The sequence below is a fragment of the Sminthopsis crassicaudata genome, chromosome 1 (assembly GCF_048593235.1).
Source record: "Sminthopsis crassicaudata isolate SCR6 chromosome 1, ASM4859323v1, whole genome shotgun sequence".
In the NCBI taxonomy this organism is placed as follows: domain Eukaryota; kingdom Metazoa; phylum Chordata; class Mammalia; order Dasyuromorphia; family Dasyuridae; genus Sminthopsis; species Sminthopsis crassicaudata.
This window is the reverse complement of record NC_133617.1, coordinates 702,380,378-702,394,261: the sequence shown is the minus strand read 5'-3', so window position 1 is coordinate 702,394,261 and position 13,884 is coordinate 702,380,378. Positions and strand designations below refer to the sequence as shown.

The 13,884-nt window shown below is 45.2% G+C and overlaps 1 protein-coding gene across 5 annotated transcripts in view; it reads left to right on the top strand.

The window, feature by feature from the left end:
* The window catches only part of IFT122 (intraflagellar transport 122), a 69,694-nt gene extending 63,409 nt beyond the window's left edge, over nt 1–6,285 (top strand). For 2 of the 5 annotated variants that reach the window (XM_074283862.1, XM_074283860.1), the window contains 7 exons: nt 504–604; nt 2,093–2,258; nt 3,851–3,962; nt 4,172–4,300; nt 4,714–4,793; nt 5,431–5,595; nt 5,762–6,285. In XM_074283862.1, coding sequence (XP_074139963.1) covers nt 504–604; nt 2,093–2,258; nt 3,851–3,962; nt 4,172–4,300; nt 4,714–4,793; nt 5,431–5,595; nt 5,762–5,851 — 843 coding nt within the window. In that variant the 3' untranslated portion in view covers nt 5,852–6,285. Of the gene's footprint in view, nt 1–503; nt 605–2,092; nt 2,259–3,850; nt 3,963–4,171; nt 4,302–4,713; nt 4,794–5,412; nt 5,596–5,761 lie in introns of those variants that run through there. The other 3 variants (XM_074283861.1, XM_074283859.1, XM_074283863.1) reach the window with 2 other exon arrangements.
* The last annotated feature ends 7,599 nt before the right edge of the window (nt 6,286–13,884 follow it).

Here is a 13,884-nt window from a genome sequence, read left to right as displayed (position 1 = left end):
GGAAAGTGGAGAGGGGACTGGCAAGTACTAAGGGCTTGGGAAGATAGAAAATAATAATATAGTAAACCTTTATAAAAGTTCATAGCAGTTTGGGAGAAGACCTTAAAATATGGGGAAGAGCCCAAGTTAAGAAATATACTTGTATCACTGTTGAGGGCCCACAACAGTTATAACTAAGTGCTGGCCAAGTGTGGCCAAGGAGGGGCTTAGCCTGGTGTTTACTTGCATCAGTCTTATCTAAAGCCCAATTAAAAGCATATATATGCTTACAAACAATGGATGTGCCAATTCCTTCAGGATGGTTTGTTTTAAGTCAATTAGGCCACCCTTTCCCTTGTTTATATGACAGATTTGCCTAGTAAGGCCTTTTGTAGCTCCTGCCCAGATAGAATTCATCACGGCATAAATTGAATTATCTCAGCATTCAGTGAAATGATTCTAGATGTGATGTGCCATGGGTTTAACTCTCTGTCTCTGTCTCTTTTGCCATTTTCTTGCTGCAGGAGGAGCCCTTCAGTTTTCATCTTCCTGAAACGCTCTTCAACATCTCCAGATTCCTGCTCCATAGTTTGTCTAAGGAGACACCCTTGGGTATCTCTAAAGTGTATCCTTGCTCTGGGCCTCACCCCCTGGTTCTAATTGCCCATCGCTTTCCTTTTAGAGCACTTTGCAAACAAAACCATTTATCTCTCAGCAGCCCCTGAAGAGAGGGAGCTTGCCATCCTTAGTCCTGTTTTATCATCAAGAAGAGCCAGGAAAAGGAAGGTGTCTGTGCCAAAGGGGGAATTAGCACAAAAGGACCTCCCGGCTTCTGGCCCCCGGGGACCCTCTTAGGTTCCTGGTCTTTCTCTGTCAACGCCCTGCAGAGTAATAGTATGGGAGCCCTCGTTTACCCAAACAAGCCTTTGTAAGTATGTCCTATGTGTCAGGAGCACTGGGGCAGGGGTTTCAGGAATTGGGAAATATGTCCTCATTTGTCATCAGAGACACAGTGTAGATGACCTGGGCTTAAATCCTGCCCCCAGCACCAGCTTAACCTCTGCTACCTGAGGCAGCTCTCTGAGACCGTCTGAGACCAGTGAGTTGCTAACTTGCCTCGGTGAAGGGAAGTGTCCCACTAGGAGATCCATGTGTCTGGATCTATGTCTGTCTGTTGATCTAAACACACCAGTATTCTGGTCATTGATGCAGACCCAACTGCGCCTCTCCCCATGGAGGACTCTGACTTATGATGAAGGCTTTATTCTAGGTTTGGTTTTAGTGTTTTTATTTATTTATTTTTACAATTATTTAATTTTAGTATATCCCTTAGGATACAGTTAAGAAACAGTCTAAGCGTGTGCTAAGTTTTAGGAGTTTAGTGGTGAGGGATGAAGATGAAAAGAAGCCAACCAGGAAGGCTTCCTGGAGGAGACACCATTGGGTGTGAGCCCTGCGGGATGGGTAGGATTTGGGGAGGAGGCAAGGCTTTGATGGAAGGGCAGCCAAAGCAAAGTCCCAAAAGGCCCAAATGAGCAAGCAGTGAGCAAAACTTTGGGCTCAATGATCCGAGAAGCTGTTGGAGGCTGGTGGGTGGGATGGGCAGCATGAGGCCCGGTCCTGGGGGGTCCCGAGGGCCTGAATGCAGGCCCCGGGCAGGAAGCAGCCGGGTGAGAACGAGGAGGCTCCTGCTGGGGCCGAGGGTTACAGAGGGGGAGGAGAGAGCAGAGGCGCTCGTCCAGGGCTGACCCAGCTTGTCCTAGCCTTCAGCCTCTCGTCTCTGCCAGGAGCCCGGGTCACGGGCTGTTGCTGAGTGCAGAAGAGACGTTCTGGCCCGAATTTAGGGATCAAGATGAGCCTGCAGGAGGCCAGAGAACCCGGGTGGTTAAAATATTAATGGAAACTGCACCGTCTTTATCTTTGGAAAAAATCGTATGCCTCTGCATCCGAGAAATACATTTACATCTTACAAATGTGCAAACGCATTTCTCGAGCTTCTGCCCACACCTTCCTGGCACTGGGAAGAGCTGAGCTCTGAAGCGAAGCTCGCTGCACAAGTAACCCTTGGTTACCTCACGGCTTCTCGCCGCCTTCTTCCTCAACTCGGTCACAGAAACACGCTGTTCACCCTGGCCAAGCAGAGCAAGGCCCTGGGCGCGTACAAGCTGGCTCGCCATGCCTACGACAAACTCCAGGGCCTGCAGATCCCCGCCAGGTTCCAGAAATCCATTGAGCTGGGCAGCCTGACGATCCGCTCCAAGCCCTTTCACGACAGCGAGGTGAGTGCGGGAGCCGGCCAGCCCTGGCCCCACAACTTCCCATCCATGTCCAAGTCCAGTTTGGGAATTGGGCTGTCTTTTAAACGCTCCCCTGGGATCGTTCTGCCCTTCCCTCACTGACTCCAGGCCGGCCGCCTGCCGGCGAATCCCTCTTTGCCACCTCCTTCATATGTTGGAGTCTTGGGCGTGACCTCGCTCCCGATTCCCTTATCGGATTCCCGGAGTTGGTTGGAGGCTGGCCTGAGGGATTCTGATGGTTCAGTTGTTTTCCAGGGTCCTAGACCCAGTGAAGGATTGAGGTTAGGGGTCTGCTAGGAACAGCCTGCGGTCTTCAGATGGCAGCATGAGCTTTCCCAGCCTCTCAGGTTTGAACCAGACTTGGAGCCTCCCTTGAGCTTCCCTTTCCTTCAAACCAGCTGGTCACTTTCTCTTCCATTTTGACCAGTGACATTTTTTTGAAATAGCTTTTTATTTTTCAAAATACATGCAAAGATAGTTATTAACATTCACTCTTGCAAAATCCTCTGTTCCAAATTTTTTTTCTTCCCTTCTGTAGCAGCAAACAATCCAGTGTGGGTTAAACTTGCACAATTCTTCTATACACATTTCCACATTTATTATGCTGCATAAAAAAAAATCAGATCAAAAAAGGAAAAATGAGAAAACAAAAAGCAAACAAAAACAACAACAAAAGTAAAAACACTATATCCCAATTCGGTCCCCACAGTCCTCTCTCTGGGTGCAGATGGCTCTCTCCATCCCAAGTCTATTGGAATTGGCCAAGGTCACCTCATTTCTGGAAAGAGCCATGTGCCTCACAGTTGATCCTTACAAAATCATCTTGTTGCCACGTGCAATGATCTCTTGGTTCTGCTCACTTCACCAGCATCAGTTGATATAAGTTTCTCCAGGCCTCTCTGACATCATTCCCCTGATCATTTCTTATAGAGCAATAATATTCCATAACATTCATTTACTGTAACTTGTTCAGCCATTCCCCAACTCATCCACTCAGTGTCCTGACCAGTGACTTCTAAGAACCTTCTCCCAGCATTGCCCTGAGTCATTCCTTGTGAAAGAGGAGCAGCAGAAGAGTGTGCTGAATGAAGCCTTTGAGGGCTTCCCCTCTCCCTCCTTGCTATCCCCACCCTCTCTAGTGTGGGCACATAGGCAAAGGAAGCCTTGAAGTGGAGCTGGAATAACTGGTTTCTAGCCAGCCTTTTCCCCATATTTCCATGTGACAGCCTGGTTACTTCCCCTTTTGGCCAGTTTCCTCCTCTGAAATAAAGGGGCTCCTCATCTGTAAAGGCAGACCAGGAATGACCCAGGCCGTGGGTATACCAGAGCCCCCTTCTCACTGCCCACACAACTGCCAGCCACATTGCTTGCCCCCTCAGGACACATGGACGGCTCTCTGGTCCAGTGCCCAGCTTCCTGAGGGAACAAAAGAAACAGTTGTGGAGGAGGGAGAGGTGGAAGAGGAGGAGGAGGAGGATGGTCTGCTTTGATCCTGCCTGTGCCCCTGCTGAAGGGGGAGGGCAGTCTGTGCACTTGGCTCCAGGGGGGTCTTGGGGATGGTTCTGTCTTTGTAGGAGCTCGTGCCCTTGTGTTATAGGTGCTCAACCAACAACCCTTTGCTCAACAATTTGGGGAATGTGTGCATCAACTGCCGGCAGCCCTTTGTCTTCTCGGCCTCTTCATATGGTGAGTTGGTGAGCCTCCCTGCTCCCGGGAGCTGGTGGGGGACGCTTTGTGCTCCTGAGCCCCCGCAGGGGGGTGGTTGCCAGGGAGTGGAGTCTGCTGATGCCGCATAAAGCCTTTGGGGACCTGAATGTGGGCCAAAGTCCACTGCTGAGTACACTGAGCTCTACTAACGTCCCCTTTATTCCTGGCCATTGACTCCTGTTCTCCAGAGGTTTTGCATCTGGTGGAATTTTACCTGGAGGATGGAATTACTGATGAAGAAGCTGTGGCTCTCATAGACTTGGAGGCCCCAAGGTTAATCAAGAAGGAGAGAAAATGGCAAGAAATAACCAACTCTAGTATCCTTTATGGGGCAAGGAGGTCAGGAGGCCTAGGAAGGTGAGGTCTGAGGGAGACCCTGGGGAAGAGCACCGGAAAGGTGAAGAGCTTCGCCCACCCTGTTGTGCCGGGGGTTTTGTCATTTAACCCAGGGGCCTTCTGGTCATATTGCTCGTGAGGAGACTCGAGTCCCGTTGTGTGCTGGTGACTCACTGGTGGTTTTAGACAAATTTTAGTCTGTCTCCCATCCGAGAGGATGGTTTTTAACATGCCATGGCCGTCTCCTGCCAGAGATGTGCAGTTTTTCTGTGTAACTCCTTGTGAACTTCTGGAGGGTGAGCCCTGGATGGAAGGGGAGTGTCATTTGGAAGCTACAGCAGGGGGGGGGGTGCCCAGAGCCGCCTCAGGATGCTTCCTTTGACGGAACCTCCAGATTCACAGACTTTGAGACTAGATGAGACTGTGGAGCACATTGAGGAGGATGACCCTTTCACTGCCAAGCTGAGCTTTGAGGTGAGAGCTTGGGCTGGGAGCGTGGCAAAGGTTCCCTTCCCTTGGCTTCAGGACTTGGGGCAGCCACAAAAGCCCGGATGAGATTAGGAGAAACGAGTGTGCAGAGAGAGCCTGGCCTTGTCGTGGCAGGGCTCCCTGCAGCAGATTCAGCTCCATGACAGTAGCTAGGGAGGGATAAAGCTGAGAATTAGCGTCAAGTCCAGTTGCCTGGAAATCCTCAGTCATTGTTTGCTGAGAGCTGAGCAGGACTCCTACGGTGTTCTGCTGGGCTCCAGACACTGGAAGTAGGTATGGGCAGGGGTGACCTGGAGGGTGTTTGGCCTGGAGATAAGGAGTAGAGTCCCTAATGGAGGTGGGCCAGCCCCCTAGAGCTATTCTGTGAGTCACCAGAGGATGTGATGGAACCATCCGGTGAGATGGCAGTTACATGGTGCTCCCGGGAGTGGACCAGAGGAACCTGAGGATGCATCTCAGGTCAGGGTGCTGGAGAAAGGCTCCTTTGTGGGAGGAAGTGGTCCCCTAGACTCCAGGTCTCTGACAACCTTGGGAGGGTTGAGACAGTCTGGGCTTAAAATGGGATGCTGTGTAGCTGAAGCCCTGGGCACTTTGCTCCCCTCAGCTTCTCTCCTCCTTGCAGCAAGGGGGCTCCGAATTTGTTCCTGTGGTGGTGAACCGGGCGGTCCTGAGGTCCATGAGCAGGCGGGACGTCCTCATTAAGCGCTGGCCCAAGCCGCTGCAGTGGCAGTACTTCCGCTCCCTCCTCCCCGATGCTTCCATCACCATGTGCCCCTCATGCTTCCAGGTAGGAAACAGGCCCCTCCTGGGCAGGGATCCACCTTTACCCCCTTCATGTCCAACTTTAGCCTAGACCCCTCACGTGGACCAGTTTCAGTTGATTGGATGTAATTTCTCCCCTTGGACCACTGACCATCCTCCTGTTCAACAACCCGGTTTGTTTCTCTTGGTAGATGTTTCACTCAGAAGATTATGAGCTTCTGGTGCTTCAACACAACTGCTGTCCATACTGTCGGAGACGTATCGACGAAGCGAATCAGTGACCCCTCTCTGCCCCTCCTCGCTGTGGCCTCGGCATCTCCCCCGGCACGCCCTCCCAGTTACCTGCAAATCCTGCCTTTGTTATTCCCAGATATTTTCAGATTTGCAAGATATTTATATGGAAAAGAAGAAACGCTTAAAACCATCAAAATATTTTCTGTCCAGATGACATTTTTTTATTGGATGGGGTGGGGGTGGGGAGGCAAGTGTAACTACGGAATTTCTATTTATGGCATTTTCTGCTTTGTAAATAGCACCATGAAATGGAAAAGAGAATGTACATATATTTTCTATTAAAAAAATCTGTTACTCTTTAAGTTGATTGGAGTTGTTCATAGCAGCCTGCTGGAGTCCACAGATCTGTCAGACCATTAGCATGTACACTTTGCGAACAGATTGCCTCAATAATTACAAATAAAAGGGCTACTTATTTTCATCAGTGTCTGTATTTTAGCAAATCTTCATATTGTCTGCAACTTAATTTCCTTATGCAAAAGTGCACCTGTTTCTAATTTAATCAGAAAGGAACATTACATTTGTGTGCTCTTAAAATTTAATCTAATTGAAATGACAGTATGGGGCGGGTTAAAATTTTGTTTTTATATTACCAAGAGCAGTATTCACAAAGAAATAAATACCTATCTCAGCCACAGACAACAAAAAATATTTAAAAGAGACCCAAGTCATCTCTTGAAATACTAGATTGAGTCAGGTGGGTTTTTTTTAAGTTCTTGTATAAGAAAATGGGGTGAGAGAGGAATGGAAAAAGGGGAGAGAAATAACTAAGCAGAGATAAGAAAATCATGTTGCCCTTGAGAAGATTACATTCTAGTGGGATACACAAGCAAGTATATACATCATTTCTCAAAAAGGAGTACTAGAAAAGCTATTCCTTAGGAGTAAGATCTTGAGCAGCACTTGGAGAGAAACCAGGGGTTCTAGAGTACATTCCAAGATGGGGGGGACCGCTTTGGTGAAGACACAAAATGAGGTGATATTTGTTCAGGGAACAGCTCACCAGCCACTTTGGAACTGTTGGAATGTGGCCTTTCCGTTGGTATTCAATTCTTTGGGCCTTAACCTGACGCCTCAAGGGATACGCTGAACTTGGTCCCCTCACTTTCTTTCCACTGAGGACTTCTAAGACTGAATCTTTCTCTAGCTCACCTGCAGATCTAAGCCATAGTCCTAATATCTTCCATCTTTTCTTATATCCCTTTAATCAAACATTCTGCTTTTCAAAATGTCTAAAAGTCGATGCTATTAGAAACCATAAGGGAACACAGAGGGGATGACAGCTGGGGAAAATCCAAAGATACAGTCACAATGCAGAATCCTACAAGGTAGCCATCCTTGAATCTTGAGTGGGTTGCCAAGTCCTATTCGTAGCTTGCTTTTTCCAGGCTGCTCTCTCCCACTCCATTATAGACTCTTAATTTCCTGGCCTTTCACTGGAGTGAAAATGGAGTTTTTTGATAGATTCTAATCTTTTTTAGCTCTTCAAAATTTTGCAAGGAGGACACTATAAGAGAAACACAAGCAGAAGAGGAATAGCCAAGCTGTCAGGAAACAACAAAACCATTAGAGTCAAAATAAATGTTACAGAACCAATGATTACATCCAAATTGTCCCAACTTTGGACCAAGTATCCTCTCAATCTCCCTCACCGAGCTCACCTTTCTGGTCTGAGCGGTCCTGGTTTCTACCCAAGTGGTCTCTAATACATTTTGTCCCCTGACACTTCCTTCACCTTAGGGCAAGAGGACAAATAATAAATTGTACTTTATATGTGTAAGGAATTTTTTTTATTAAAGTTTTTTATTTACAAAACATATGCATGGGTAATTTTTCAACACTGACCCTTGCAAAGCCTTCTGTTCCAAATTTTCCCCTCCTTCCTCCATCCTCTCTCTTAGATGGCAGGTAGTCCCATACATGTTAAATGTGTTAAAATATATGTTAAATCCAATATATGTATACATATTTATACAGTTATATTGCTGCCCAAGAAAAATTGGATCAATCCAGGAAAAGAAAAACTGGGAAAGAAAACATAATGCAAGCAAACAACCACAGAAAGAGTGAGAATGCTATGCTGTGGGCCACAAATGTAATACTTTTCAAACCCCCTTCTCAACAAATGTCTTTTTAGATTGTCAACCCCTTGGTGAAGGCTGGGATTCTTGGTCTCCTAAAGCAGAAGAGGGACAGTGAATAGAGAGCTGGGTCTGGAGTCAGGAGGACTCATCTTTCTGAGTTCAAATCCAACCCACAGATACTAGCTGTGGGACCCTGGGCAAGTCGCTTAAACCTGTTTATCTCAGTTTCCCCGTTTGTAAAATGAGCCGGAGAAGGAAATGACAAACCATTCCAGTATCTTTGCCAAGAAACACAAAATGGGGTCATGAGGGGTCAGCCATGATCCAAATGACTGAACAAGCAACAAACTGAAGAAGAAAAACCTCAGAGAGTGAAGTGATTCAGGGTCATGTCGCTAGGTAGCAGAACTGTGACTAAAATCTAATTTTCCCAACTCCCACTCTAAGTACTTTTCTAAAACCAGGCTGCCTTTGTTAAAAGAGTTTTCTTTGTTCTGTGATAGAATCCTAGCATCTTAGAATTGGAAAGGGTCATCTTGTTCAACCTACCTCTGAATAGAAAATCTCTGAAAAAACCTTCCTAAACAAGTGGTTATCCAGGCTGCACTTAGAAGACCTCCCTTTGTCTTCCAAAAATGCTCTTGCCAATTTCGCAAACATTTATGACACTGCATTATGCCATATTTGTTAGGAAGTTTTTCTCAAATCAAGCTACTTCTCTGCAGCTCCCACTCATTGTTCCTAGTTCTGCCCCCCTGGGTCAAGCAGAAATAGTCTAATTTCTTTTCCTCCTGACAGTCTTTCAAATACTTGGTGACTGCCCCTTCCTTGGTTCTCTAATAATCTTTCTATCTCCACGCTGAACATACTCCAGTCCCTTCAACCCTCTCTTAGCACCCCCTTCTTTACCTGCAAGAGCCAATATGGAAACCACATTTAGGAAATGTGTATTTTATGAAGGAAAAAAAAATGAAGGAAAAGCATAAGGAGAGCTGTACCAACAGAATTCTTGCCATTAGAGTATCTAATTACTTAAAATCATGCATGCATGCTTTCTAGCTAAACATTTATGAATGTGTTAGGATTTTCATCAGTGTGTTACTTGAACTGAAGTCATCTGGCTGGGAAAAAATAGGGGGAAAACTACTACCTAGCAACATGTCAATCATGCTGACAGATCAGATGGTCTGTGGTGAAAGGCAGTGGAGTGGGATGGGAAGACTAGACTGAGATGGAGATGTTTACAACCTCAGGTAGTGATTCCAAAATCACGACTGCGGTTCCTTCAGTGAAGGCATCATGGGAATTAGCAGATGTCATTTCAAAACCTAAGCCCAGCCTACTAAAAGGTCACTGGACTGGGGACCAGGAGACTTGGGGTTTAAACCTGGCTGACAATCAGTAAATCAGCAATAATTTATCCAACACCTGTAACACGCCAGGCCTTCTGCTAGGTGCTTCTGCGGACTAGTAGTCTTGGACAAGTCACTCCCCGCCTATCAGCTGTAGCTCTGTAAAAAGGAGGTACTTGTATGTTAGTGGGGATTTGGAAATGACTGCAAGATGAGCTCTTCCGGCTCCAAGTTTCTATTAATATATCTGCCACTGTTGAGCTAGATGGATTTCATCTCTCTGGGCAACTTTTACCTGTGAAATAGAGATATATGACAATCTGCTTCCTCAGAGGGAGATTGTGAAGACAAGAAAGGTAGAACTCATCAAGAGCTTTGAGCTTTTTAAAATAAAGGCTCTCTGTTTCCTCCTCTCTCTGTGTCTGTTTCTCTCTGTGTGTCTCTTTTTCGGTCTTTCTCTGTCTCCCTCTCTTCTGTCTCTTCTCTCTTTCTGTCTCTGTGTCTCTGTCTCTGTGTGTGTGTGTCTCTCTCACTCTCTCCTCCTCTTAGTTCTCTGAATCTCTCCTTTTTTTCCTTCTGTCTCTCTGCTTTCTTCTTACTCTCTCTCTTTGTTCTCTGTCTTTGTCAATCTCTCTTTTGTCTCTTTTCTCTCTTCCCCTCTTAGTTCTCCATCTTTCCCTCTGTCTCTCTCTTCTTTTCTCTCTATCCCTCTTTGTACTTCTCTTTCTCTCCTTTTCTTCCCTATTTTTGTCTCTCTTCTTTCTCTCTCCCTCTTTGTTCTCTTTTTCTGTCTCTCTCTTTCTTCTGTCTCTGTCTCTCTTCTCTTTCTCTCCCCCTCTTAGATCTCCCTTCCTTCCCTGTTTCTATTCTTTCTCTCTCCCTCTTTGTTCTCTGTCTCTCCCTCTCTATCTCTGTCTCTGTCTCTGTCTGTCTGTCTGTCTGTCTCTCTCTTAGTTCTCCCTTTCTTTCTTCCCTCTGTGTCTGTCTCTGATTTTGTCTGTCTCTATCTGCTCTCTTTCCCTGTTCTCTTTCTCTCTCTCCCTCTTTGTTATCTTTCTGTTTCTCTCTTTTTTCTGTCTCTTCTCTCTTTCTGTCTCTGTGTCTCTGTCTCTCTCTGTGTGTGTCTCTCTCACTCTCTCCTCCTCTTAGTTCTCTGAACTCTCCTTTTTTCCTTCTGTCTCTCTGCTTTCTTCTTACTCTCTCTCTCTCTCTCTCTCTCTCTCTCTCTCTCTCTCTCTCTCTCTCTTTGTTCTCTGTCTTTGTCAATCTCTCTTTTGTCTCTTTTCTCTCTTCCCCTCTTAGTTCTCCATCTTTCCCCCTGTCTCTCTCTTCTTTTCTCTCTATCCCTCTTTGTTATCTTTCTGTTTCTCTCTTTTTTCTGTCTCTTCTCTCTTTCTGTCTCTGTGTCTCTGTCTCTCTCTGTGTGTGTCTCTCTCACTCTCTCCTCCTCTTAGTTCTCTGAACTCTCCTTTTTTCCTTCTGTCTCTCTGCTTTCTTCTTACTCTCTCTCTCTCTCTCTCTCTCTCTCTCTCTCTCTCTCTCTCTCTCTTTGTTCTCTGTCTTTGTCAATCTCTCTTTTGTCTCTTTTCTCTCTTCCCCTCTTAGTTCTCCATCTTTCCCCCTGCCTCTCTCTTCTTTTCTCTCTCTCCCTCTTTGTTCTCTGTCTCTCCCTCTCTCTCTTTCTTCTGTCTCTGTCTCTCTCTTCTCTTTCTCTCCCCTCTTAGATCTCCCTTCCTTCCCTCTGTTTCTCTTCTTTCTCTCTCCCTCTTTGTTCTCTGTCTCTCCCCCTCTCTCTATCTCTGTCTCTGTCTCTGTCTGTCTGTCTCTCTCTCTCTTAGTCCTCCCTTTCTTTCTTCCCTCTGTGTCTGCCTCTGATTTTGTCTGTCTCTATCTGCTCTCTTTCCCTGTTCTCTTTCTCTCTCTTTCTCTTTGTTCTCTGTCTCTCCCTCTCTCTCTTTCTTCTGTCTCTGTCTCTCTCTTCTCTTTCTCTCCCCCTCTTAGATCTCCCTTCCTTCCCTCTGTTTCTCTTCTTTCTCTCTCCCTCTTTGTTCTCTGTCTCTCCCCCTCTCTCTATCTCTGTCTCTGTCTCTGTCTGTCTGTCTCTCTCTCTCTTAGTCCTCCCTTTCTTTCTTCCCTCTGTGTCTGCCTCTGATTTTGTCTGTCTCCATCTGCTCTCTTTCCCTGTTCTCTTTCTCTCTCTTTCTCTTTGTTCTCTCTTTCTTGCTTTGTTCTCTGACCCACATGATGGTTCTTCCTTGGTTCACCTTCTTCTTCCCACCTTTAAGAATGGGTACCCTGAAACAATACTAATGCAAACAAGATTAGAAGGGAAGTAACAAATTGGGAAAATATTTTTAAAGTTAAAGGTTCTGACAAAGGTCTCATTTCCAAAATATATAGAGAACTGACTCTAATTTATAAGAAATCAAACCATTTTCCAATTGATAAATGGTCAAAGGATATAAACAGACAATTCTCAGATGATGAAATTGAAACTATATCCACTCACATGAAAGAGTGTTCCAAATCACTATTGATCAGAGAAATGCAAATTAAGACAACTCTGAGGTATCATTACACACCTGTCAGATTGGCTAAGATGACAGGAACAAATAACGATGAATGTTGGAGGGGATGTGGGAAAACTGGGACACTGATACATTGTTGGTGGAGTTGTGAAAGAATCCAACCATTCTGGAGAGCAATCTGGAATTATGCCCCAAAAGTTATCAAACTGTGCATACCCTTTGACCCAGCAGTACTACTACTGGGCTTATATCCCAAGGAAATACTAAAGAAGGGAAAGGAACCTGTATGTGCCAAAATGTTTGTGGCAGCCCTTTTCATAGTGGCTAGAAACTGGAAGTTGAATGGATGTCCATCAATTGGAGAATGGTTGGGCAAATTATGGTATATGAATGTTATGGAATATTATTGTTCTATAAGAAATGGCCAACAGGAGAAATACAGAGAGGCTTAGAGAGACTTACATCAACTGATGCTGAGTGAAATGAATAGAACCAGAAGATCTCTGTACACTTCAATGTTGTATGAGGATATATTCTGATGGAAGTGGAAATCTTCAACATAAAGAAGATCCAACTCACTTCCAGTTGATCAATGATGGACAGAAATAACTACACCCAGAGAAGGAACACTGGGAAGTGAATGTAAATTGTTAGCACTACTGTCTATCTACCCAGGTTACTTATACCTTAGGAAGCTAATACTTAATGTGCAACAAGAAAATGGGATTTACACACATATATTGTATCTAGGTTATACTGTAACACATGTAAAATATATGGGATTGCCTGTCATCGGGAGGAGGGTGTGAAGGGAGGGGGGATAATTTGGAAAAATGAATACAAGGGATAATATTATAAAAAAAATTACTCATGCATATATACTGTGGGAAAAAAATTCTAAAAAAAAAATGGGGACCCTGGAAGACTAGATCCTTTCCTTCTCTCTCCTGTTCTCCCTTCTTCACTCATCATGTCTGTACAGTTGAGCCCATATGAATTTCTCCTCTTAGTTCCACTCATCTTTTTTCTAAATGCCTCTTGAAGTTCTCCATCTAGATGTCCCGCCTGCCCCTCAGACTCATCAGGTTTAGAATGGGATCTATCTTTCCTAAAAGTCCCCCCTCCCCTTAATTTCTCTATTGCTGGTTCTCTCTGGAGGTGACCTCCTTCACGTTCACACACTTCAACCATATCTTGGACAAGCTGGGCCAAGAGCCAAGCTTTCTTCTGATACTTCCTACCCTCTGTGGGCTACCCTCGCTTTGCTTCTTGAAGGAGACTCTTTAATTTGTCATTGAATCCACAGTATCCAGCACAGTATCTGGCATATAACAGGAACTCAATAAATGCCCGTTTGCTTAATTGACAGCCTCTTCTTTTATTTCCATCTGTTTGAATAATCCAGTCCAGACTCTTGTTGCTGTAATCTCCCTCCCCCCTTTCCAAAGAAACTCATCACTTGACATTGAGCTCATGGTCCTTAATCTCCACTCATCCCACTGATTTCATACATAGACTGATTTCTCCCTCTCAAATCTTGTTAGCTTCATCAACTGCATTTCTACTTCACTTGTAAGGTTGGCCGTGCCTTAGATTTCACTCCCATCATCCTCCACAATGCTGAGCATTTATTATGTGCTAGGCTTTTGCTAAACCTGGAGATACAAAAACACAGTCCCCATCTTCAAAGATGTTCCATGAGCTTATGTACTTACAAGAAAATAGAGTGTGAAGAAAACCGTGCCTCTTCCCTCCTCAAACTTTGTAATTCCCTTCTGTCATCATCATCATTTTCCATCCTTTCCCCCCTCACTCCTAAATATTCGATGGTGAATTTCCTGGGGACAGAGACAATGTCAAACACACGGTAGGTGCTTATTGACTTGCTAACCACAATCTCTAGTCTCTGCATCCATCCATCTATTCTCTCCATCTCTGTTCTATCTCCATTCCTCTTTTAATTTTTATTCCTATTTTTGATCAGTTTAAGTATACATTATCTTCTACCCTTGAATCCTTCACTTGAGAAATGTTTTTAGAAGTAGATTGAATAGCC